This window comes from Gossypium raimondii, chromosome 7 (assembly GCF_025698545.1).
Source record: "Gossypium raimondii isolate GPD5lz chromosome 7, ASM2569854v1, whole genome shotgun sequence".
Lineage (NCBI taxonomy): Eukaryota > Viridiplantae > Streptophyta > Magnoliopsida > Malvales > Malvaceae > Gossypium > Gossypium raimondii.
In genome coordinates, this window is record NC_068571.1 from 33,748,829 (window position 1) to 33,773,466 (window position 24,638).

Here is a 24,638-nt window from a genome sequence, read left to right on the forward strand (position 1 = left end):
TGGCTATTATGTAATAGTACAGGGTACAAATGTGAAAATTAATTGATTACAGGACATGTAAATGAATTATGTGATCATGTATAGGGATTGGTAATGACATATATATATGGGAATGAGGCTCGTGTGAACTTAGTAAAAGGTTAGGATACGTTTGGCTTGCCAATAGGGTTATACGTGCACTTGATCAGGGATTTTACATGTTATAGCGAGGTATAACATTTGTTTCAAGTTCTCAGGTTATATGTAATTTAGATTTAACCCGGACGAAAAATCTGCGATAGCAAAAGAGTTCGATTGCAAAAGAAATCTCGAGGAAAGGAAGGGGAGCCAAAGATTTATACGATTAGGGCAGACTCCGTAATCGACATTGAAAGGTAGGTGATCTTTTATTTGTTTTTTTTTTGGAAATGTTATGGTTTTTGTTTTTTTTTTAATTTGGTATAGTTTAGATACCCAAAATCGAAGGGTTTACGACGACAATCTAGGGTTTTTAATCACAATTTCAATGGCAAAAAAATAGGTTTTTTAATCTGCAGTGGTGGTTGAAATTTGTTAGTGCTATCGATATTTGATGCGATAGTGGGGCAGAAGATGTAGAGACTGAACTGCATAGAAAAGTAATAATTCCAAGCAAAAAACTTTTGAAAAATGTTTAAATACCAAAAAGGGTGGATACTTATTGTGTTGTGTTGTTTACTTTTAGTAATGTCTTATTGTTTGTTGTATTCAAAGAAGTGGTCCCTACGTTGTTTTGGATTTTGTTTTTTACTGGTTTTTACTGAGTAAATTGTTTGTTTATGCTTGCAAATGTCGTGTGATGAGGAATATTACCTTATTTTGCATGTGGGTGGGCACTTGTAAAAGATCCATATGTTAGATATGTAGGTAGGGAAGTGATTAGGCTTAAAGAGGACCCAAACACAATATCATATTTTGAATTATGTAAAATAGTTAAAACTGGGTTAAGGTTTCACACTATCCTATTAATATATTTTCTTAAGCCTGGTATAATAGGGTTGCAAAATAATCTAGGGATGATTTATGATGACACTACCACAATAGTTATGTTAGACTTTTGGGTTAAGTTTAAGGAGATTAACTTATATGTTGAACATGGGGTGGACAACCCTTTCATTGTAGATGATATGTTACTATTGATTACCCCTCTATTTAGATCAAATTAATAATGAAGGAAAATGGAGCACATTTGGTGATGTTGAAGAAGTTGATGGAGAGTGTGATGTTGAATGGGTAGAAACTGATGGGGAGGGGGTACAAACTGCTAATGAGGGTGTTGTTGAAAGGGTAGAAGCTACTAGGGAGGGGGTAGAAGCTACTAGGGAGGGTGATGTTGAAGGTGTAGAAGCTGCTGAAGAGGGTGATGTTGAAGGGATAGAAGTTGTTAGGGAGGGTGATGTTGAAAAGGTAAAAGCTGATGGGGAGGGTGTGACTACTGCGCAGTTTGAGGCAGATGAGTATGGTGGTGAGGAAAGTGGTGGGCATATGAGTTTAGGATCAACAGTTGGAGAAGATAATGATAGTGGTTTTAGATTATCTGTTGGTCATGAAAATGCTGCTGATTTTGCAACATTAGTTGGAGAGGACAATGTTGTTGCTGTAACTCATGGAGAAGAGGAGTCAGAGGTAGTGTTGGATAGGAATGAGACTAAGGTATGAGACTCAGATGAACATGGCTGCTTGGTTGGTCAGATAAAGATGAAGAACATAAAGATGGTGAGAGAATGTGAAGCAAGTTTCCCCTATACAATGACCGTCGAATAGGCAAAAATTTAGTTTAGGAATATTGTTTAATGATAACAAACAATTTAGGACTACAATTCAAAACTACTCTAAAGATTGTAAAAGACAACTAAAGTTTCTTAAGAATGAACCGAAAAGGGTTGTTGTGAAGTCCATTGCTTTCCCTAACTGTCCATAGAGAATTTTGGCTAGCTACATCTTGTTGCTAAGTGTTTGCAGATTAAGACTTTTCAGGAGAAGCTAAATTGTTTAGTTAGTTTTAAGAACAAAATTGTGACTGTTGCTATGATTGCCCAACATTTCAAAGCAACTATCAAGGATCGCCTTAAAATGAAGCTGAGAGAAATTCAAAGAATATGTGCTTCAGAGATGCATGTAAATGTGAGCATTGAATATTGTTACAGAGCCAAGAAAATAGTTGGGAATTCCAAGAAAAAAATTGGCTTGTTATAGAACTATGCTCAAGAGTTAAGGTCAAGGATGCCAAGCAGCACAATAAAAGTGGTTGTTCAAAGGGTGATAGCAGACTCCCCTCCTCATTTTAAGAGGTTTTATATATCTTTTGATGACTAAAGAGAGGTCAGAAAGCGGGGTGTAGGCCACTCATTGGGCTAGGCAGTTGTTTCCGAAAAGGCCCATTTAAGAGTGAATTTCTCACAGTTGTTAGAAGGGATGCAAATAACCAGATGTTTCCTATTGCATGGGATGTGGTTGAAGTGGATTGCATTGATCTGTGGGTTTGGTTTCTCAATCTTCTATCGGTTGATTTGGGCTTGGAAAATGTTTATGGGTATTAGTGACCAATAAAAGGTTAGTTAATTAACTCATTTGGGCTTGGTATTGTCTTATTATTATGTTAATTATAATTAACCAAATATTTCTAGCAATCTATCTGGTTCATTATGACACAAATAGGGTCTTGAAATTGCGATTTCTGACATACTGACAAGGATAGAGCATAGGAATTGTGAGAGGCATGTGTTTGCAAATTGGTCAAGGAAGAAGCTAGGGAAATCTTTTGAGATTAATTTTTGGAAAATTAAGAAATCCACGATTGAGAGGGAGTGGGGGAACTATGTGCAGCACTAGAGAAGAAAGATAAGGATGCTTATGATAACTTGATGAGAAAGTCTCCAAAGATGTGAACCAGGTCTTTTTTTGGGGCTACTTCTAAATCAAATCTAGTTGACAACAATCTATGTGAAGCCTTTAATTCGAGCATTTTTGAAGCTAGGTTTAAAAGTATTATCAGAATGCTTTAGGATATTGGAACCAAGATGATGACTAGGATAGTACAAAAAAAGAAGTTATCTAATGGATAGAAACAAAATTATGGTCCACTGGTGAAAGCTAAGTTTGATGCCAACAAAAAGGACTGTGTAGAGTGGCAATTGATATAGAATGGTGAAAATGGATATGAGATGAGAAAAAAAAGTTATCAATATATAGTGGACCTAAGTCAAAGGACATGTAGTTGTAGAAGTTAGCAGATTAGTGGGATTCCATGTGCTACCATGTATCATCTAGGGCTTCAGCCAGATGACTATCTGCATGACTATTATCACATAGAAACCTACAAGAAAGCTTACTCATTTCTAATGCAGCTCATAAAGGGGCCATATGATTGGGCAAAAATTGGTATTGAGCCAGTGCTACCTCCTATTGAAAGGAAGATGCATGGGAGGCCAAAAAAGAATAGAAGAATGGCCAAAGATGAACCAAAGAAATTGAAGTCTGGCCACTTGAGTAGGAAAGGTCTAATCATGATATGTACTCAATATGGCCAACATGGCCATAACAAGCAGTCTTGCACACAAGGAAACGAACATGCTAAACATGTACAATGTTGTTCTTCCGTTATATAAATTGATTAAATTTTATTCTATCTAATCACTTTTATTATGATCCATGTTTTGCAGCAAGCTGCACAACCACCCAAACAAAATGAGAAATCTCTCATTAAAAAGTCAACTACCTCCTAAGGGAAAGTAATCCAAAAAAGAAAAAATTACATGGAATAGGGTTGTATATAGACTTGAATACTATGAATCAAACATTTTATGTGAGTTTTCTTCCTTTTACAATTGATCTCCCAACCAACAATATTGTATATTGTTCTGATCAACTTAAAACACTTTTACAATTTGGTATAACCATAAGGAGCATGGTGATAGGTTCAAGTAAGGATAGTAGTAGACAATCTTCTTCGATGCCCAAGTCGCCAAAAAATAAGAGAAAGGCTCCTCTCGACCATCTGGGAACACAAGAATCGGTTACAGGAAACATGAGTAATTCATCGAAGAAATAGTTGCCAATTGCTATAATCTCCCCTGCTTTGTCACATTTTGAGCCTACAACCTTCTTCTTTGTCACTTATAATAGTATATTATATCTATTAAATCAAACTTGTTTTTGGCTGGTATAGCATAAATGGTGTGTAGGCTAAATCATTACTTTTGGAATGCTTTTGTAAAGTACATTTTATCCTAATTGCAATGGGGAAATTATATGATTAAATGTGGGATGTTTTTCAGTCTTATATTTTTTCCATTGCATTATTTACTATGTTAAAATAAATTACATAGACAACAACCAAAATTGGTCATTAATTACAAGCAGAATGTATATCAAGGTTCCAAATTACATAAACAACATAACATAGAGGTATGTTGGAAAACTTTACATTCAATCAACATTTCCAACTAACAGCTGCATATGCCGCTTACCACTACTGCCAACAACCTATGGCGATGCATAGAATACATAACATGGAGCAAGAAAATAATATTTTATACATTGACTTCTCCTTCTTGATAACTTTCATTTTTTGCTTCATGGTCATCATTTTGTTCCTTAATGCTAGTTCTCCTTCAACACCACAAACTAGTCTACCTCTTTCAACCTCATTGTCAACAGCACTACTGCCACCATTATGGCTACCATCAAATGCAACCAAATTCATAACCTTCTTTCTAAGTGCTAAATTCTCCTTTGAAAGATTTCGTTCACTGTCACACAATTGACGCAATAATTCAATCACACAGTCACACATTTGCCTATCGTACCACTTGAAAAAACCACAACCATCGTCCTACAAACAAACCCCAAATGAGTGACAAAAAAATTAAATCATAAACCCTCAACCTAGGGAAATTTTTGAAATAATCCAAATTAAGCTGAAGTAGCAAATAAAATTAGTTACTTACCCGAAAATCTGAGCATCCATAAAATCTCCTCCCTAGATTTAAATTGCTCTATGAAGTGTCTCTTGGAGCTAACTTCTTGCAGTAACATTTTACTACTTCCCCATTATACACATGCTCCATTCGTGATGAAGTACTAATATTTGAATACCTCGATTTTTTCCTTGAACCATGCGATACCTATTCTCTAAGTTGGCTATTCGAACTGTATGATTCAGATTTGAACAAATTTCCCAAATCCATGATTTTGAACGACAAGGAAGAAGAAGAATAACAATTTCCTAAGGTTTATGGTAAATTGAGATAATGAGAGGAGAAGGATTTCAATCCGGGTTTCTTAAGAGATAGTGATTTCTTGAAGATTGGAGATCGCTGAAGGATTTTGATCGTAATAATTTTAGGGATTTCACGATTTGGGAATAAGGGTTAAGGATTTAACGATATGTTTTAATTTTACCTATAATTTTTTTTACAAATTATTTATTTCTTTTTTAATTTCATATTTAATTATTTTTTTACATGTCATCATGGCTTGACTGACGATCAACTCATGTCTACTATTAAAATTGAGATGATTTCTAGAAAAATTGTAACTTGAGGGCATTAATCCAAAAAAAAAGGTCAATGGCTCAAACACAAAAACTCCTAGACGTTGAGGGTATTTTAAATAATTATACCTTAATTTTATCTCGTTAAGAAACAAAAACATATTTACTATGCAGAGTTGGGTTTCTCATAAAACAGTAAAAACAGTTCAGCTTTTTTCTACTCTTCTTTTTCCTCCTCCTCCTTTACTTCACTGTTTATATTATCCCTGCTAGGGTTTTGAACCAATCGTCTGAATAGATGGAGAGACACAGAGATCGCGGAGAACGTTTCAACGATCACCCGCCCTTAAATCCTACTCCTTGGTATACCAATGCCCAAAGACCTAATTTCCCTCCCGACTACCACCATCAACACCACTATCATCCTTACAACCACCACCATAACCCCCAGCAATTCGACTATTGCCCTACCCAGCAGCAATTCGATCATCTGCCGGCCCAGCAGCAATTCGATCACCGGCCTACCCAACAGCCATTCGAACACCGGCCTACCCAACAGCAATTTGATCACCGGCCTAACCAACAACCATTCGAACACCGGCCTAACCAACAGCCATTCGAGCACCGGCCTAACCAGCAGCAATTCGATCACCGGCCTACCCAGCAGCAATTTGAACACCAGTCTAGTCAGCAGCAATTTGAACACCAGCCTGGCAATCAGCATCACTTTGAACGCTTCCCGGAGCAGCACCAGCAACCGATCAGTGAACAAAACGACGCGTTCTGGTCCAACGGTGGCAACGGTCCCAATGCCGGTCGAAAAAGAGGGTTTCACGATTCTGGCCGAGGAGCCTCTCCTGGTAACAGCGTAACATTACCCATTCATATTTTAACTTCTTTTTTTTCCTTTCATTAGGATTTAAGCTCACTTCGACTGTGCCTATTTGCCCCTTTTCTTCTTCTTTTTTTTTTCTTGGAATTCTTTATATTATTGTTTTTACAATTTATGAACCTTTTTTTGGAAGTTACAGAACTCTTATATTTTTTTCATTCCTCTTAAATAAAATTTAGACCATAACGAAGGAAGCAGTCTAGCAAAACTATATATAGCAACGGTTCCAAAAACTGCAACTGAAGAATCCGTAAGCCATTATGATTTTCTTTGCAATTTTTTTAGTCATTGTAGTATCGGTTACTGGCTTCCTTGAATCCATTAGTAAAATGTGTTTGCGTAAGGGGATTATTTTTGTTATAGCTATTAGTTCCTAATATAACTCTTTGGTAGTTCACTGAGCCTTTGGTGTAACTGTTTTTCTTTTTTTGGTTAGATCCGCTTCATGTTTCAAGAACATGGAAATGTTGTTGAGGTGATTCAACCAAAGGATAAGAAAACTGGTGAACGACATGGTATACAATCTTTTATATGCTAGAGTGAGTTGTGATTTTATTTTTAAGCGAAATTAGTTTTGTTATCAACAAAGTGGCTGCTTTCAGCAAATGGAATGCCGACACTTGTTTGTCATAGACCTTTAAAGTTGCAATAGATAATAATTTGCTCTGTAATGTTATTCACGTGCATGTAAACTGTGCTGCTTTTAGGATATTGTTTTGTGAAATATGCAATGTTTGAGGAAGCTGAGAGAGCTATTGCAGCTTTAAACAATCGGTATATGTTTCCTGGGGTAAGTTCTTTATTTGCAGTCAGATAAGGAAATTCCATGGATATTGGTTAAAGTTTTGTGGTTAGGATCACCATTTAGTAAATTTGGTTTTCCCAGGAATCGACTACCATCAAAGTCAGATATGCTGATGCTGAACGAGACCGGCCTGGTAAGTGTTTACCTTTTAGAACTTATATGTATTCCTTGTAGACCTTGGTCACTATTCTATATATTGCATTTAACACCTTGAAAACATGTCAACTTTTATACATATTTAGAAGTTAAATTCTGCTAGAGACAGGAGATTTATGTTCACGAGATAACCAAATGAACAGACTTTTAGGTTTTGAGGATAATAAGATTTCTTGCTGCAAGCAAACAGTTAAATGCACTAAAGTGAGGAAAGGAGAAGTAGGAAACTTTCGGGAATGCTTGCTACTTTTCAAAACTTTTTGGTGATGCCAGAATTTTAAAAAATTGCAATACAGTTTTGATTTTTGTCTTGTCTATTTTGTTCTCAGTTATTTGTTTGTTTCTGTGGTAGGGCCACTTCCAGACAAATTATATGTGGGTTGCCTAAATAAACAAGCTTCTAAAAGGGAGATTGAAGAAGTATGTTCTGAATACACTTGAGAGTTGATGCTTAATTTGCTTTCATCTGTACCAAATAATTTCATTCCTCCTGCTTGAGTACTATTTCTTAAGTCTAATCTGACATCCAAGATTATAAGAGAGATTTAAGGCAGAGAAAGAGAGTAGGGGGGAGGGGTATGGACTGGATGTAGACACTAGAGATTGCCATTCTGCCCGAGGGTTTTAGCTATTACCTAATGTATGTCTTTATATTTCATTCCCTAGCACTGGTTTAATCCCTTCAGATGAGAAGATATGCTGTTTATGTTTGACCGTAAGAATTTTGTGTTATGCATGAAGCAGCCTGCAAACAGTAATAAGATGCATTTTTAGTTGCTTGCATGCATGATGGATTCTATTGGCACATTTTATATTTGATGACAGAGTTACATTATTCTGCTTAGGTTACTTATATGATTGCATTAATGTGTATGTATGCATTTCAATTCTTTAAAGCCTGACTCATGGCATGCTGGATTGGGCATTTGATTGTAAAACCTGATTTTTATTTTTTCCATTCTTATCTCTATACTACACCTATTTTGTTCCCTCAGTCAATATTGGTTAATTAAATTTCCTAGTTGTGTTTTGAGTTGTATTCAGCAAATAATTCTTCTTTCAGATATTTTCTCACTATGGTCATGTTCTAGACGTCTTCATTATGCGTGACGAGCACAGAGAACACCGCGGTTTGTTCTTATCATTCTTAGTCATCTCTTTCTTTACTATCAATTTCAGACCTGCTTTCTTAGAATGGACATATTGGAGATGATAATTTGCTTTATCTGCCATTTTGATGTCATCAAATTAGCTGCAGTTTTACAATTGAATGTTGAATGTTTTATTTAGTTGTATCCTTTTCCATTTTTAGGACAGTTTCTTTGACTCTGTTTTCGTGACACTTATGGTACTAATTCTCAAAAGCAACCCTGTTTAATTACTTCCTTCTTTCTTTTCTTGAAAATATTATCTGCTTGTTTTCGCTTTGATTAATCAAAAAGTGTATAAATAATCATAATGATGCTCCACGTTTTATCAATAAATGTAGGCATCATTACTATTTTATGTGTTATCTTGTGTGGTCTGTGGTTCTTCTTTATCTCTAAAAACTGCTTCATTAAAAGTTTATGCTCTAAGATTAAAACTCATCCTATTGTTTGCTTTATCATCTTGTCTTGATTTCTTTAGCATTGCATGCTTTAACCGCTTTTCTCCCTGTTGAATCATTGCAATAGTTAAATGTTATGAGGGTTTAACTATGGCTGCTTCTGAAATAGACGTTTATACTTTTATGAAGGATGTGGATTTGTCCAATTTTCTCAAAGAGATATGGCTCAGGCAGCTATCAGAGGATTAAGCGGAATTTTCACCATGAAAGTAATGCTTATAAATTATCATTTTGTCATGTCTATATCAGCTTATGCTAATGAAGAGTACTGATTTAGCTGTTCTGTTCTTATCTCCTTGGCTTTATTAGGGTTGTGACCAGCCATTGATTGTTCGATCTGCAAATCCAAAGAGACCTCGGAATGGGGAACCAAGGTTTCTTCCTGGATGCTTTCTTTGTTTCATTGTAGTTAGAACCGTACATTGATGTTTTGTTTGTTACTAACAGGTTATGAATGAATTGCATTTTGACTCGTGCCAGACATTGGCCACCTAACTGATTGACATTTAATTACAATAGACCTTCATATCAGGCTTTCTAGTTGGATATTTCAACCTGCAATTTAGCAACACTTTTTTGCACTGTTAGTTCTACTTGTATTTGGCTTTTAAAATTGCTTTAATAATTTGGCCGATAATTTTCTGATAGGGTTGGTGTACTTGAAACCATTGAGATGTCCAAAAATAGATGTTGAGTTGTTGGTGGAATTATAGAAACATGATTTATTGTCTCATTGGGCTTGCAACTGTATGCTTTATTACAACTTACTCTTTCATGGTTAAACTATGTTGACATATTGCTCCAACTTGCTCTGTTTCCAGAGGCAATTATGCTTTTAATAGCATGCCTTCTGGCCCACATCTTCAAGAATTGGCTATGAGGTAAGTTCTTTCCCCTTAATTTTTTCTTTTTTTGCTTTTTAGCATTTTATTCATGTTCAATAAATTTGATGGACTTTCTATTTGTTGTTTGCTTGTTCCAGATCTATGCCAAATCTTGGTGATTCTATGGCAGGACATATACCGCCCAATGCATCATATCCCGGGCAGCACATTTCTACAAATCCACAACCACAGGGTGTTTCTCATTGGGCAAACCCTCAAGTTGCAGCATGTCATGTTACTTATCAATCATATCCTCCAGTTCAGCAAGCACACTCACAACCAACTTCACTGCCATCACAGCAAACACAAACTCTACAGGGAAGTTCTCAATCATCTCACCCAGCTGATTCTGAGCAGAAACAGCAGCCTCTTATACCACCAGCATCACAAGTTCCATCCCAGCAGAATGGGAATGTCCCCAAGCTAGAGGTACAAAGGTTTATTTTATAAATTTAGTGATCAAAATATTTTCATTTTATTATTTTGTTACTAGAAGTCTAGAAAATTTAAATGCTGAGCACAAAGGTGGCTAGAGAGTCCAATCTATCATTGGAGCTTTTATCTGTCGTTGCTACTATGCTTTGGACTAACAGAGGTACTGCAGGTGGTATTATTACTCATAGTCTATCTTCTTATATGAATCCATGCCCCTTTTGGTGGATAAACATTTTCCATACCCTACTTGTCTAAAAGCGAAACTGCAGTATACTAATTACTGACATCATAGATACTCTGCTACACTGTAAATTAGCAACAATTATGATTCCACAAGGAGATCTGAGAATTCTTCAGAATGTTGTATTCCTAAGAAAAGTAAGGACTTTTTCAAATTCTTAAAGCCTCTACAATCTCAAGCAATAGAAAAGAACTCTTGAACTCCGAATAGAAAATAGATGTAGTTATCATGTCATATGCATAATTTCCTGCTTATTCTTTGTTCTATGAAGAATGATATGTTGTTGTTATACCTGACTGGTAGTCCCCTTGTCAAAAGGATCCCCTTCAAAAGTGTTGACACAACTATCTTCTTATTCCCTTTTCTCTGTTTATTTTCTCCCCTTACGATAATGTGCTGCTAGTTAAATATTTGACTTCAATTTATCATATTTCTCCAGTCTCCACAGACTGGAAGTAGCCAGCCAATTGCTGCTACTTCAGTTGTGCCGATAGTCCCCCAAAGTCTTGAGACAGTGGCTTTGCAAGAGTCTGATTGGAGTGAACACACCTGCCCTGAGGGAAACAAGTATTACTATAATTGTGTCACTTGTGAAAGCAGAGTAAGTTTCATGCATTATCCCGTTGTTGCATTATGCTGATTGTAAATTCTCTTTCCAAGCAACTTTAGCAATCTACTTAAAACTTGTGTTGTAGTGGAATAAACCAGAGGAATTTGCATTATTTGAGAAACTGTTGCAGAAGCAACAAAAGGTGCAAAATCCTAGCCAACATATTCAGCCTGACTCAACTGGTCCCTCTGTTAAGCAAGTTTCTCAAAGTCAAGAGGTGCAGCTTCAGACCTACCCAATGCATCTGAAACTTGAAGTGGAACAACCTTTTTCAACATTGGTTAGAATATAAAAAAAAAAATTCTTCAAGAGTTTTTCAATATTTCATTTTTTTGTTGCACCCTTTTTCAGCCCAGAGACATTGTGCTAATAACTGATGAGTAACCAATACAGATATTTTTTTCTGCAAAACTTTTATACAGTTTTTTTTTTTCCTTAAAGAAATAACTTGCGTCTGTCGATGCTTCATTTCATACTCTGTTTCCTTATCATGGCATTTCTAAATGAAGTTGTGACTTGCTTAACTTCAGTTCATTCTGATTTTCCAGGGGATGGACCATATGGAAATCAAGTCAGAAACAAGTCCTGTTGTGGATTTAACTTGTGTTTAACTGCTATCAGGTGGCAGCATCTTAATTATTCATTCTGATTGAATCTGCATGATTAGGGGTTGTCCAGTTTGTCTAGCCTTTCATGCTATAAACAATTTGCTATTTCTGATTTTGATTATAGCAAGAAACTCATGTAGATCAGGCACATATTCCCTTAGGCTTCTCTCTCTCTCTCTCTCCCCTTTCTGATTAATTTTGGGATTGCAGTGAGTTTCACGGAACCGCAAGGAATCTTCAAAGGTTATGTTTATCTGCATTGTTCTCTCTTAAAACAAAGAATTGACATGGGGTAAGTTTAATTAAGAACCAAAGTTGCAGCTTTGTAAAGCATTTATTAGTCAAAGGTGGAAGGATGCTGCTGTTATTACTTTCAGAGTGGCATCATTCAGTTGTTATTAGGCTACATAAATACATAATAGTTAGTTTGTAAAATATCTCTATTTTTCCTTAGCTTAGAGTGGTTTAATGACAACCCTGGTAGTGAAAATACTGACTCTTGTTTGTGTTTTTTTAACTTATGTTGACGACATTTACAATTCTAAATAGAACTGTAGACCTGTTGCTACATGTTCTTGCTATTGCAGTTTAAGTGATCATTTGACAGAATTAAAAAGGAAATTTACAGATGTGCAGCAAAGCCGTTTCTTAATGTTTTCTCCCCTAACCCCATTGCAGTTAGTAGTGTTTGACATGGCCATCTTCTCGGAAGCATGCGGAAACATTACGCTGCTAGTCCAAAGGTTTTTTCCTGATCTTTTTTAGGACTTGACTTAGAGCCGCATATACTTTATTTGTTAAATTGGATAAATGAAATATTCAGTTATCATTTTAAAAATCAACAGTTAAAGATTATATTTTTATTCCTTTTTTTTTAATGATTTAGAGGCCGCTATGAAAGGATTTTTTCTTTTTACATGGGAATTACATGAAGGGTTATTAGGCCGACCTCATATTCCCACCTTATTGGCTAAACTATGAATTAATTGCAGCCTAAGGATAAGAATACTTTTGGTACATTAACTAGCCAAAAGTTCTGTAGGTTATCATGCATGAAAAGCTGCAGCTCATGTGACTTTTGCATTCGTCACCTAATCATCCATCAACAATATATATGTATATATATTTACTAGTGACAGACACGGCCAGCACCCAGGCATACAACGAGAAACAAACTTTGGACAGTGATTTTAAGTTTAGATGTATTATATCTGAATAAAAGAATCATGCCTCGTAGATAAGAGGCCGACAATATATTCTTAACAGTGGCAATCTCACATGACATTATATTATGGAATACTAGGTGAAAGTATCATTGTCTCTTACACACTTTGTGAATACCCCATAACGTTACATTTTTCCTTTTACTTCCCAGTATCCCTTCAAACATATGAATTTGCATTTTCTTCCTTGTTTCAAAGGATAAATATGAGACCTGCTTTCTTTTTATTTTTAAAAAGTTTGGATGTCGCTTCACACTCACAATCCAGTCACCGGGTTTTTTTTTCCTCCTTTAATTTTATTGTTTCTGTTCGGGCTGACTGTAGACCACAGATTTGGTCTACAAAGAAATTATCAATTACGGGCCCAACAGTATTGGACTCACTTGTCGGCTTTTTAATGGACCCTGCATTACTAATGTTTCATTAGCAGCACGGGCCAGAAAGAAATATTACTACAAGAGAAAAATACATGTATTTGAACCTAATATAACATGATTTTCAACATCTCAATTTTATCATTTTAATTAGAGTCTCATTTGTTTTTAATATTAATATTTTATAAATATATTTGTCGCATCTTTTCTTTTACTAATGTTGCGAGTGTGTCATAATCTAATACTATATTGAAGTGTTTGATTCAGTTGATGTCACGAGTTAATTTAACAAAGTAATAAGTATCACAACGTTTTTTTTATATGAAAGCAACTAAAAGGTCAATTTAACCCATATAATTAAAAAGAAAAAGAAAAACACATTTAATGGGATTTAAATAAGTTTATATCTTACCATTTTAACTAAAGCGATCTTTTATAAATATTAATATTTAAAATCACGTGTTAAATATTATATTACTTATTGAATTTTTAATTCATATAATAAATGAAAATTAACATATTGCAAAATAATAAATACATTTAAAACATATAAATTATTTAATAATTTAAATATTGTAATAAAAAATTCAAATCATAAGTACAATATTAAAAAATTTAATGTACTCTTCTTCACTCTTTGCTTTTTATTTTTATTTTCATAATACTTAATAATTAATGTAAATCTTAAGAATGGTTGTATATATATGATATATCATATAGGATTTTTATTTTAAAAAGTTTATAATATTTTTTCCTTTTTATTTAAGGGTGATTATTTTGTTTACTATCAATATGATATCAAGGGTCCTTTCTAATCATTTAATTATTATTTTATTACACCCTAAAAATAAATGAAAACATCCTAAGCTGATTTGTGGAATTCTTTTTACTCCACTAATTGTATATAGGATTATAATCATATAAATAACTTAAAATTATAGTCTTTTAACAAAATTTAGATTGCTTATTTACAAGTGTGATAAACTTTATTATCACAATCAATTTATTTTACCAAAATCTTACAATAAAATAAAAATATTTAAAATCAAAGAAAATAGTAATATAAACCATCAATATATCTAATTTACTTAGTTCAAAACTTTCTCCTGAATTCAATATTTATACTTTCCATTTTTTTCTTATTTTCATAAATAATATTCTAAAAAATTCATAAATAATATAAAATTACTATATTTTAAGAATTGTTGTATGTCTTCCAAAAAATATTGTTAGGATTATATAAGATATTTATTTTTAAAAAAGTTTACATATTAAATATTTTCTTTTATTTAATACTTAAAACTTAAAAGCCATTCAGTGGAAGTTTTAAACAAAATTAGATTTCTTATTTATAAATTTATTTAAAATGGAAAAATTAGTAATATAAAAATGATATCAGATAATTTAGTTAATTCAAAAGTTTATTTCAAGCTTATGGTTTTATATGTACTAGTTTTTAGAGCCACAAGTTTATTTCAAGCTTATGGTTTTATATGTACTAGTTTTTAGAGCCACATTTGTGATATGTATTTAAATTTTATAATTCATTAAACACTACATTTATATTTTATTTAATTAAAGCAAGGTAAGCGTATTTTTTTATCAAAACTAATAAGCATAATTAAAATGTATCAATTAGGGCGTTTTAAATTTTTAAAAGTTTATTTTAAAAGAATATATAAGTTTTATAACTTTTGAATTTTTATATTATAAAGTTTTAATTTTTAAATTTTTAAAATAATATTAAATTGACGAATGTTAAAATATTAAGGGTGAAATTTATTTATATTTATTATATTAGGTCACGTCAGTATACACATTTTAACGGTAGAGTAATTAAAATGTGAAATTGAATTAACGAAAATGATTAAATTAATAAAAAATTGATGAGTAAAATAAGAACATGCTAAAATTTGGGTGAGTAGTTTAATTTTTTTTTAATTGATAATGTAACGATTACATAATCGTTAAAATCCAAGGAGGCAATAGGCGAATGACACATTGACCCAGACAACAGTAAAATGTGGGGCCACATCCACATAGTTGACTGTATAATCCAAAGCCACCAACCACCAATACATCCCACAATTTTGGCCAATACAAGAAGGTGGCTGCATTTGTGGTGCAAAACGTACATCATACAATTAACCAATCACCATCTTACAAATACATAAACAATAAATAAATATTATTGAAAAAACAAATATACATGATGTGTAGTAACTATTTTACTAGTAAAAATAATTAAAATTTAATTAAGTATTTAATCGAAACAACAAATTTTTTGAATTATGAATTGTCGTCGATGAAATTTTTAAAATTATTTTTCTCTCTTGATAAGCCGTTAAATATTGATGAGGCAATTGACGTGAAAAAATGAATACATAACAGTCTGACATAGAAAATGATGAAGTGGAGGGTTTAATTGATTTTTAATTATTTTGTTAGGATTCTTTCAATATTTAAACATATTTTTAAAATTATTATTTTTATAAAATTATAAATTATTAAATAGGGCAAACAACCAAAATAGTCACTTTTGTTTACCTCGGGTTACATTTTAGTCACTTATGTTTGAAATGTTACATTTTAGTCACTTACATTATCATGTTATAATATTTTAGTCATTGAGCCATTAATTGTCATTAACGGTGTAATGGTAAGTTGACGTGACACGTTAAATCATTATTTCAAACAAAAAATTTAGGTTAATTTATCGGTCTCTATATGTTTTCGTTTTGAGCAATTTAATTTTTTTTATATTTTTTCTAACTTTCCTTTTTACTTTTTTATTTTCCATTCTCTTCTGCTTCTCCCTCTATTTTCCTCCCTTCTCCATTTCTTTTAACATAGTTTTTCTATATTTTCCATTTATTAAAACTAGTCCCTATACTTTTTTTTTGAACAATTTAATTTTTTCGAGTGAGGTGAGTTTGTGGACTAGTATTAACAAATAGAAAGCATAGAAAAACTATGTTAAAAGAAATGAAGAAGGAAGGGAAACAAAGGGAGAAGCTGAAGAGAACGGAAAATAAATGAAAAAGAAAAAAAGAAAGTTAAAAGAACATAAAAGAAAAATAAATAAATTGCTCAAAATGGAAAAATATAGGGACCAATTGTAGAATTTAACCTAAAATTTTCATTTGAAATAATGATTTAACGTGCCACGTCAGCTTACCGTTACACCGTTAATGATAATTAACGGTTTAGTGACTAAAATGTTATAATACGACAATTTAAGTGACTAAAACGTAACCTTTCAAACATAAGTGACTAAAATGTAACCCGAGGTAACAAAAGTGACTATTTTGATAGTTTACCCTATTAAATATTATGAAAGTTTTAGAAAAATATATAACAACATACTCAATTTTAGAATAATGATTAAAATAATTAAAAATATTATAAAAGGAAAATTATAAAAAAATTATAAAATTACTCTTCTTATTTTTTCTAACACATTGTCTGTATCATATATTAGCTCATCCTTATCAATTTCACTCGCATCATTCTTTGTTAACTACTATTAATCACTTTAAGCCACCAAACACTAAAATCATCGTCACTCAAACTCCTTACTCAGTCCCCACACAAGTTCGATCACAATCACACTTCAATCTCTCCATTTTCTTTTTACCAAAACCAAATACTCCATACCTACAAAATAACAAAAATATCTATAATTTTTATAATTTTATAACTTTTAAATATTTTTCATGATTTTTATTATTATCAATTTTTAATACCTTTAGAAGTTTTTTATCATTTTTATATAATTTTTGTAACTTCTTAATAATTTATTTTAATATTCTCATTATTTTATATATTTTACAATATTTCAATATTTTTTAAAAAATTAGGCCTAAATGTTAAAATAACTCTTTACAAAATTATTAAAAATCAATTAGGCCCTCCATGTCATCCTTTTTTTTCAAGCCGGCTTGCTATGTTATCATTTCTTACATCAACTATCACGTCAAGTTGTTATTTTAACATTTAACGGTTTGTCAAGGATTTTGATCAAAAAATGAATTCAATGGGTTCAATTGAGAACATTTCATAATTCAAAAGACTCAACTAGTGTTGTTTCGATAAAAAAAATAGTTATTTTTAAATTATTTTACGAGTACTTATTCAACATTTTAGCTTAATTTTTAAAAGTAGGAGGTTATAAGCCAATTAAATATTATTTCAGTTGACATGGTTGCTAATCTGGCAATTTTGAGGTTCAAAAACACTTAACCACGGTTTCAAAGGATGATGAGTACGTAATTTATAAATTGCATAAAAATAAAATATGTAAACAAATTTAATCTTATTCTATAATTGACATTTAAAAAAGAAATTATCAACCAAGATATTTAGTATATATATATTTTTTGTACATTTTAAAGAAATTTAGCAATAGCTTACAATTATAATAAAAATCTATTTACAATTCAAGCAAAGTTAAATAGATAGGATTTTAGGTGAATATGTATAGATGGAGTAATTTTGAATTTTGAATATACACTGTAAAATAGATATGAAAAAATATAGATAAATTCAATCGTGTGTAAAAATTACAATGCTATTGTAATATCCTAATTTTATAAATTTTAAAAATCTCTCTGTGATGAGTTAATAACAGATAAAATATAACTCGACTTGTAATTTATTAGTCAAGTGTTCAACTTTCTTAAGAATAGTTTGAGTTTGGATCATAGTTGTACAAGTATTTTAAAAACGTAATAATTTAAGACAAGTATAGTTTAATTTAGAAATTATAATAACATTTTACTCTTAATTTTTAAATATATAATATAAAATTATAATGATGTTGTTGTCTTTATTTATTTTTTTATAATTTTAAACTTTTATCAATTAAATTAGTGTCACTTAACTCGTAGCACAAAATTCGGTTAGGTGTATTATAACAAATAAATCACGGTAGTCGACATTAGGAGTACCAACAAGTATGTGCCCTTTCAATTTTAAATCAATACCAAGTGGTTTAAACATTCTCATGGTTAAAGTTTCATTGTGTTTCTGACGTTTTGATCAATATTAATGATGAGTTAGTGCAGAATTTTGATTTTAAACTAATTTTTTATCTAAGTTATTTTTTATTTTTATAATTATATTTAAAATATAATATAATAATTTAATTAAGTTATCGAACTTAATTAATATTTTTAAAATATATAATTAAAGTATATTTACATGTATATAATATAAATAATACACCAATATGCATCCATACCAATATATATTAATACCAAAACAAAAATATTAGTTACAATTATATTAATACTAAATTAAAAATATTAAATTCACATACCAATATATATATAGACCAACAAGCCTTGAATGTAATTATAAAACATATTGCTCTCAAAGTTAGGATAAGAGGGATAGACCACTATTTTCAGAATCAAATTAGACCCGTTGGGGTATTGGTCCGAAATAAGAGATTGAATTGACTAACCCACGAACCAATTGGATCGGTTGAATTGGAAACTAGTGATTTGATTGGTTTGATCACTAGTTTGATTCTAAAAATTTTAGAGTAGACATAAATTTCAAAAAGATTAGTTTTCATCAACCATAAAATGAGCATGGAAGAGAATTAACAAAAAGACCCCTCCAATCTCTCTCAATTTTGATACTGAACAAATTGGTCCCTCTCAAGAAATCGAATCAATTTAATTATTGTCAATTTTGAAAGTAAGCAACTAAGAACAATTAGTTACAACGTTAATGGTTTTCATCAATTTTACATAAATTTGATTGGATAATAACAAATTTAGCTCTCATAATTTACCCATTTTATCAATTTGGTCATAAGTTAACAAATTTAGCTCACAATAAATTTGTAAATGTTAAGGCTAAATTTGTTTTTTTTAATCAAGACCAATTTAACAAAATATGTAAATATCAAGGGCTAAATTTGTTATTATACCAATCAAAATTATTCACAAACATTAAACTCAAATTGCTTCAATTTTGAGAGGGACTAATTTGCTCAATTTGGAAACTGAGAGGGAGTGGAGAGATTTTTTTTACCAAGAAAATTTATCCATTAGAAAAACAAGTATATTTAAAAGGGGGAAAATAGAAGGAAATTGGAAATTGGAATGATAAATTTGACGGAACAACTTTCTTTATAATTTTGTTACAATAAAAGGTGAAGTGCGAATTTGATTCGTAAGTCGGCTAATGAATGTGGACCGAAGCGAGCTTGTAAACCAAGCAACAACAACTCAGACACTTGCTCCCTTAACGAAATTTCCTGCTCAACGACCATGCTTCGACTCAGCCTGCTAACCTTGTTGGTACTATTGGGATCCGGGCTAACCCGACGAGTCACCTCGCACGAGGAATCTGGAGAGTGGAGTTGCGAGTCAAACTCGGAGATCCAAGTCCTGGCGGACTTCGCCCCTGGAGTCATCACCCTCGATGGTCACGCCGATGACTGGAAAGACATTGATGGGTTCGACTTCTCTCTCCTCCCTGCTCTTGACCCACACGAGGATCATGAGTACAAAGATGGGAAAATGACGGTCAAGGTATTGCTATTGCTTGGATTTCAAAACAAATGAACAACATTTGACCATGAGTTTTGATGCAAACGCTTTTGTGGGGATTGTCTTAGGCTGTACACGATGGAAATGATGTCTTCTTCTTGTTGCAAGTCGATGGGGACTATGCATACACCAAAGGGTAAGCTTCTTTATTATTAGAACTAGATTTAGTTTCTTTTTGGACGGGTTAGCCATTATGATTCGAACCCCTGAATATGTTGGTCTTTTAATACTGTTTAAGATGTCCAATAAAGTTGGATATCTGGTGCCTCACGCGAATAATTAGAAAAGGAAGCTTATTAAATTATCATCTTTGCTTTATGCATCAAGATATGTGGTATTAGTTTTAATTTTATTTCCTCTCTGTTGTGTAAATTGAATAGCGAGCATTTTTAGCTGAATCTGTAGCCACGCGCTGACTTTTCTATGTTAAATCCTTATGGCTAACCAGTTTTTCACTCTTCAATGCAGGGATAACGTGAAATGTCCATCTGTAGCTCTCATGTTTCAAATCGGTGACGATGCTACGTATCATGATGTCAGTTTTTAAATCTTGTGCTATTTTTATCTTACTTTATTATTCTTTGTTAGTTTCTCCTTTGTTGCAAGGATGAAAGTTGAGAAAGTTTACTGTGGTTCAAGATGGGTGGCTGTAAAGAACCAAGGGACTCTTGTACTAACAAGACTTGCAAAGGTCATGAAGTTGACATTATGCACTTTTCTATTGGAAATGCTATACCTGGAAGGCTTTACGGTGGCAACCCCATAGATAACAGAGATGGAAATGGAGGTGACAGGTAATGTAGTACAACATTGTTTGGAGTAGTACAATGAATCCTTAGCCTTCACAATAGTAAAGTGAAACAATGTACTTTTCTGGCAAAATGTTCTGGAACTTAGTATTTGATGATAACACTTTTAATTGCCGACAGGTTTGGTCATTTGGTTGATGTGTATGCTTGGAACCCGCACTGTAGATACCTTGATGGAATGGGACCTTCTGGTAAATTATAAGATCCTCTAATCTTATTGGCCAGCTTTTGAGTATTATATTTGATTTTTTGAGATGAAAATGATGGGACTTCCTTTGAGCACGGCAAAATAAAGTGGGATGAGGCACTAAAGAAAGTGACTACAAGGGTCATCAAGTTGTCATAGAATGAGAACAACTCCCAAAAGTCAAAAAATTATCTTTTATGAGACATTAGATTGCTTTCTTAATGGATATGGCACTCACTAGAAGGAACTTTTTGAAGATCTTGAAGCATTAATAACTTATTTAATGACATTAAATCATCAAGATGGCAATCAACAATTATTTTTAATCTGATTGACTATGCTTGTCTATCATTTTAATGCATTCTGATAGCAATCATCTTGCCCTTATACTGCTTTAAGTGTTGAAATACCTTTTTATCGCTCTCTGTACTTTTCTTTGTTGCCTTCAACTTCTTCTTTAAGTGCCTTCAACTAGGATCAAGTTACTCATTCCAATTGTTGCTTGTTTTTCCTATCTTGTGTTATTTTGAGAAGGAAAAGAATTATGGGGATAGGATAATCTAGTTGTTTTATCATTGTTTTAAGTTTCTTCCAATTTCCAACTCATAACTTCGTAGGACAAATTATGCCCCTTTTTATCTTACCTAAGATATTATTTTAATCTTATTTCGTATCACCGTCTCCACGCATTTCTGGCTTATCAGATTCTCAATTCAACGACTTTTGGTAGTAGACTGAAAATTCCTACTGTTAGATTATATTTCTTTTTCGAACCATTGCATACGAATATAAGAGTTCTTTTCTCTTCTTTATACATGAATCTCATGATCCACTCTAGCTAGAAGGAGATGGTTTGTCTTGACTTTGAAACTTGTGAATCCCTTACGCAAACTATGCTGGTTTACGAGTCTAAATGCTGCATTTCTAAGCCTGCAATAGTTCCCTGCTTCCTGCCGTACTCTATATTAGTTTTCTATTCTAGGGGTATGCTTTACAAGAAAGCTAGTGGATTCTTATTGGTGCTTTTAATTATTGATTGGCTTTGAGATAGGTACTAGATAAAACGAAAAATTAGTAACTTTTATTTCTCTTGTGGCTTTATTTAGTATCTTTAACTGATGATGGCTTCCTTCTCTCTTTGTCCTTTCTTCACCCCTGCCCCCTTTAAAAGCTATTGGTTTTTAATATAGTTTTTATTTCCTCATTTTTTTAAATTAATAAGATTTATCCTTCTTCACTGTTAGGAAATGATTCTAGTGCACAAAATGACTGGAAAGGGGCATGGTGGCACAGTAGCTTCACAGTTCATTCAGGTAACTTAAGTATTGTGATTATATACTAATGGAGTTGAAGATCTTGGTTTTACATCTCTGATATCATAAGTTCAAAAATCAGTTCAGATGCATTGCTTACTTTTGCTGGGTGATATTTATTAGAAAGTTAGCATATCCGGTACAAAAATGGAATGGTTAGGTAGGCTGATATGCATTTCTACAAGCCAGTGGTCCATATGCATGTTTCAATGTCCTCAAACCTTCTGGGTTGTGATTGCTCCTTTTGCATGTTTTTAGGCATTAGATAGGAAAATTTCCATGCATCAAGTTGAGCATTATATTCTGCAACAAAATAACAAATGAACTTGGTTTATTGTATTTTCTAAATGTAGAGGATGATTTTATTCTCAACTGTGTTTTTGTTAGCATCGTCACTATTGGTCAATTAGTTTCCTTTTTTTTTGGTTCTGTGTATGCTTAATCAATATTGTGCTCTAGTGTCTTAGGGAGTCGGTGTGAATACATTTTTCTAATTCTCAATGGTAAACTTACTTTTAACAGGTTTTGTGGAGGATGACAGCCCTTTTTCCACGGGAGGTCAGAAGGGAACTTATTATTTCGAATTTTCTAGGCCTTTAAGAACCATGGATCGTCTTCAACAGGTTTGACAATAATCTTCTGCCTTTAGGCTTTTAACTACTTGCATTAAATGTTAACAAATGTAAGCCCCATTTTTTGTGTTTATGGCTAAATTATTTTAATCATGTACATTATGATGTATTTGTGTTGTTTCTGTTGCTTGTCAAACAAACTTGATCATGGATCATGGATTCAAAATTGTTTGTCCTTACTATAGGTTGATTTAACATGAATTATTGGAGCCCCTTCTCCCATTGACCTTGCCAGAGAATCTAAGATCCACTTTTATTGAAAAATGTTTCCATATTTTCTAATTTTCTTTTTGGGCATGTACTGGAATGGACCTTGGGCTGCTTAAGGGTTAGCTTTCTCCCATCTCATAATCCACCTCTCTCCCCCCCCCCTCCCCCCAAACTAAATGGCTTATTGATAAGTTTTTATGGTTTAGGATTTATGATCTTCTTCTAAGTAGAATTCACTCAGATCATATTAGTGTAATTGCTTCTAGTTAATTTTTTATATGTGAATTTAAGACTATTTTTTGCTTCATTTAAGAGGTAAAGCAAATAAACATGTAAACCCACTGCAAGGAAACCTCGGCTCTCTCATTTAATCACATAATACTGTAAGCTCCTTGTATAAGATGACCTCATGACCCCCCATGTACCCAACGTGGACCTTGCTTTCAGCTGAGTTTATTGTTTTATCTCAAAAAAGAAAACAGCATACTCACTTTACTCCTATTCTATGCTACCTTCCTTAGCAGAAGGCCGGTGTTTAAAATGAAAATAAAATATATTAGAATTCTGATGTCAAAACATAAATGGTAATGCTTCGGTTCATTTCTGTTAAAGCTATTTACCTTATCATAACAGCCAGACATGAGTAACTTCTATATTGCATTGCAGGATGTTCAGTTCACAATAGGTGGATCAAGCAAGATGTCGGTTGCACTCTGGTATCCGGTTGACGGGAATCCATGGAGTGGATCTGGACACTATACTATTAACTGCGATTGGGTGTCGTTTGATATTGCTTCAGGTGGTTCTAAGCTAACCAAGTCTGTGAAATCAAGCAGCTCCTGGGATGCTGCCTCTGCCTTTTCTCTTTTATTCTCAGTAGCAGCTCTTTGTGTGGCTATATTTGTGGCGTATCAGGTTTCAAGACCAAAGAATATCCCATTCACACCAATGGAAAATCTTTAGATTACAGATGTTCAAGTCTGCCATTGTACAATTAATCGAGTTCGAGTTTAAGCTTGAGCTTCTCATACATGTTAGAGATTGTACTATTATTGCCTGTGTTTGTACTGCCTTAGCTTGAGTTTGTACTTTGAATGAATCCCTTCCCACTTTATTACTATTCTTTTAATTAAAAAATTTTTAGTTTTAGTTTATGTTTCTGCTTTTGATGAAGCTTGTCTCTTAGTTGAAGAGTGGTCTCCTCCATGTCCTTGAGCACATCACATGTTTGACGGCTTTCTGTAAATATTATAAGGAGTAGCAGAGCATTAACTACCAATATTCTTATGGAAAGTCCTAACTTTTAACTTTCTTAGGTAAAATCCCCTAAATTTAATGGTCCTTGAAAATTACATTGTTGCTAATAACTGATTGAAGAAGGAAGTTTTAATGTAATGTGTTGTAAAAACATTATTAACGTTTCAATGGAGTTCAGGCTGCAACATTAATATGCGTAAGAAAGTATTAGTTAAAATTCGAGAAAGTAATTTTATACATTTGTTTCGGTAAACGCTTTACTAAAATTGTGGTATATCCTGAAAACAATTATGTTAACATTCAAATTAAATATGT

General features: G+C 32.7%; 2 protein-coding genes across 9 annotated transcripts; both read left to right on the top strand.

Annotated features, from left to right (window-relative positions):
• Positions 1 to 5,692: 5,692 nt before the first annotated feature.
• On the top strand, positions 5,693 to 12,322 carry LOC105794896 (flowering time control protein FCA). 8 transcript variants are annotated; one of them, XM_012624295.2, is made up of 15 exons: positions 5,694 to 6,372; positions 6,584 to 6,654; positions 6,841 to 6,919; positions 7,112 to 7,194; positions 7,291 to 7,342; positions 7,718 to 7,785; positions 8,429 to 8,495; positions 9,104 to 9,183; positions 9,284 to 9,348; positions 9,796 to 9,855; positions 9,957 to 10,287; positions 10,974 to 11,135; positions 11,230 to 11,424; positions 11,693 to 11,768; positions 11,963 to 12,322. In XM_012624295.2, exons 1-14 carry the CDS (start codon positions 5,811 to 5,813, stop codon positions 11,753 to 11,755), a joined length of 1,938 nt encoding a protein of 645 aa, XP_012479749.1. In that variant the 5' UTR covers positions 5,694 to 5,810; the 3' UTR covers positions 11,756 to 11,768; positions 11,963 to 12,322. The 8 variants fall into 8 exon arrangements, with proteins under 8 accessions (XP_052489391.1, XP_012479749.1, XP_012479741.1 ...); XM_012624287.2 differs by having other exon boundaries at positions 11,693 to 11,765; XM_012624318.2 differs by having other exon boundaries at positions 11,230 to 11,361.
• Positions 12,323 to 19,465: 7,143 nt separating this feature from the next.
• LOC105794886 (uncharacterized) lies at positions 19,466 to 24,220 on the top strand. Its single transcript, XM_012624269.2, has 8 exons — positions 19,466 to 19,897; positions 19,984 to 20,051; positions 20,384 to 20,450; positions 20,555 to 20,709; positions 20,845 to 20,915; positions 22,156 to 22,224; positions 22,747 to 22,847; positions 23,733 to 24,220. Exons 1-8 carry the CDS (start codon positions 19,634 to 19,636, stop codon positions 24,027 to 24,029), a joined length of 1,092 nt encoding a protein of 363 aa, XP_012479723.1. The 5' UTR covers positions 19,466 to 19,633; the 3' UTR covers positions 24,030 to 24,220.
• Positions 24,221 to 24,638: the final 418 nt, after the last annotated feature.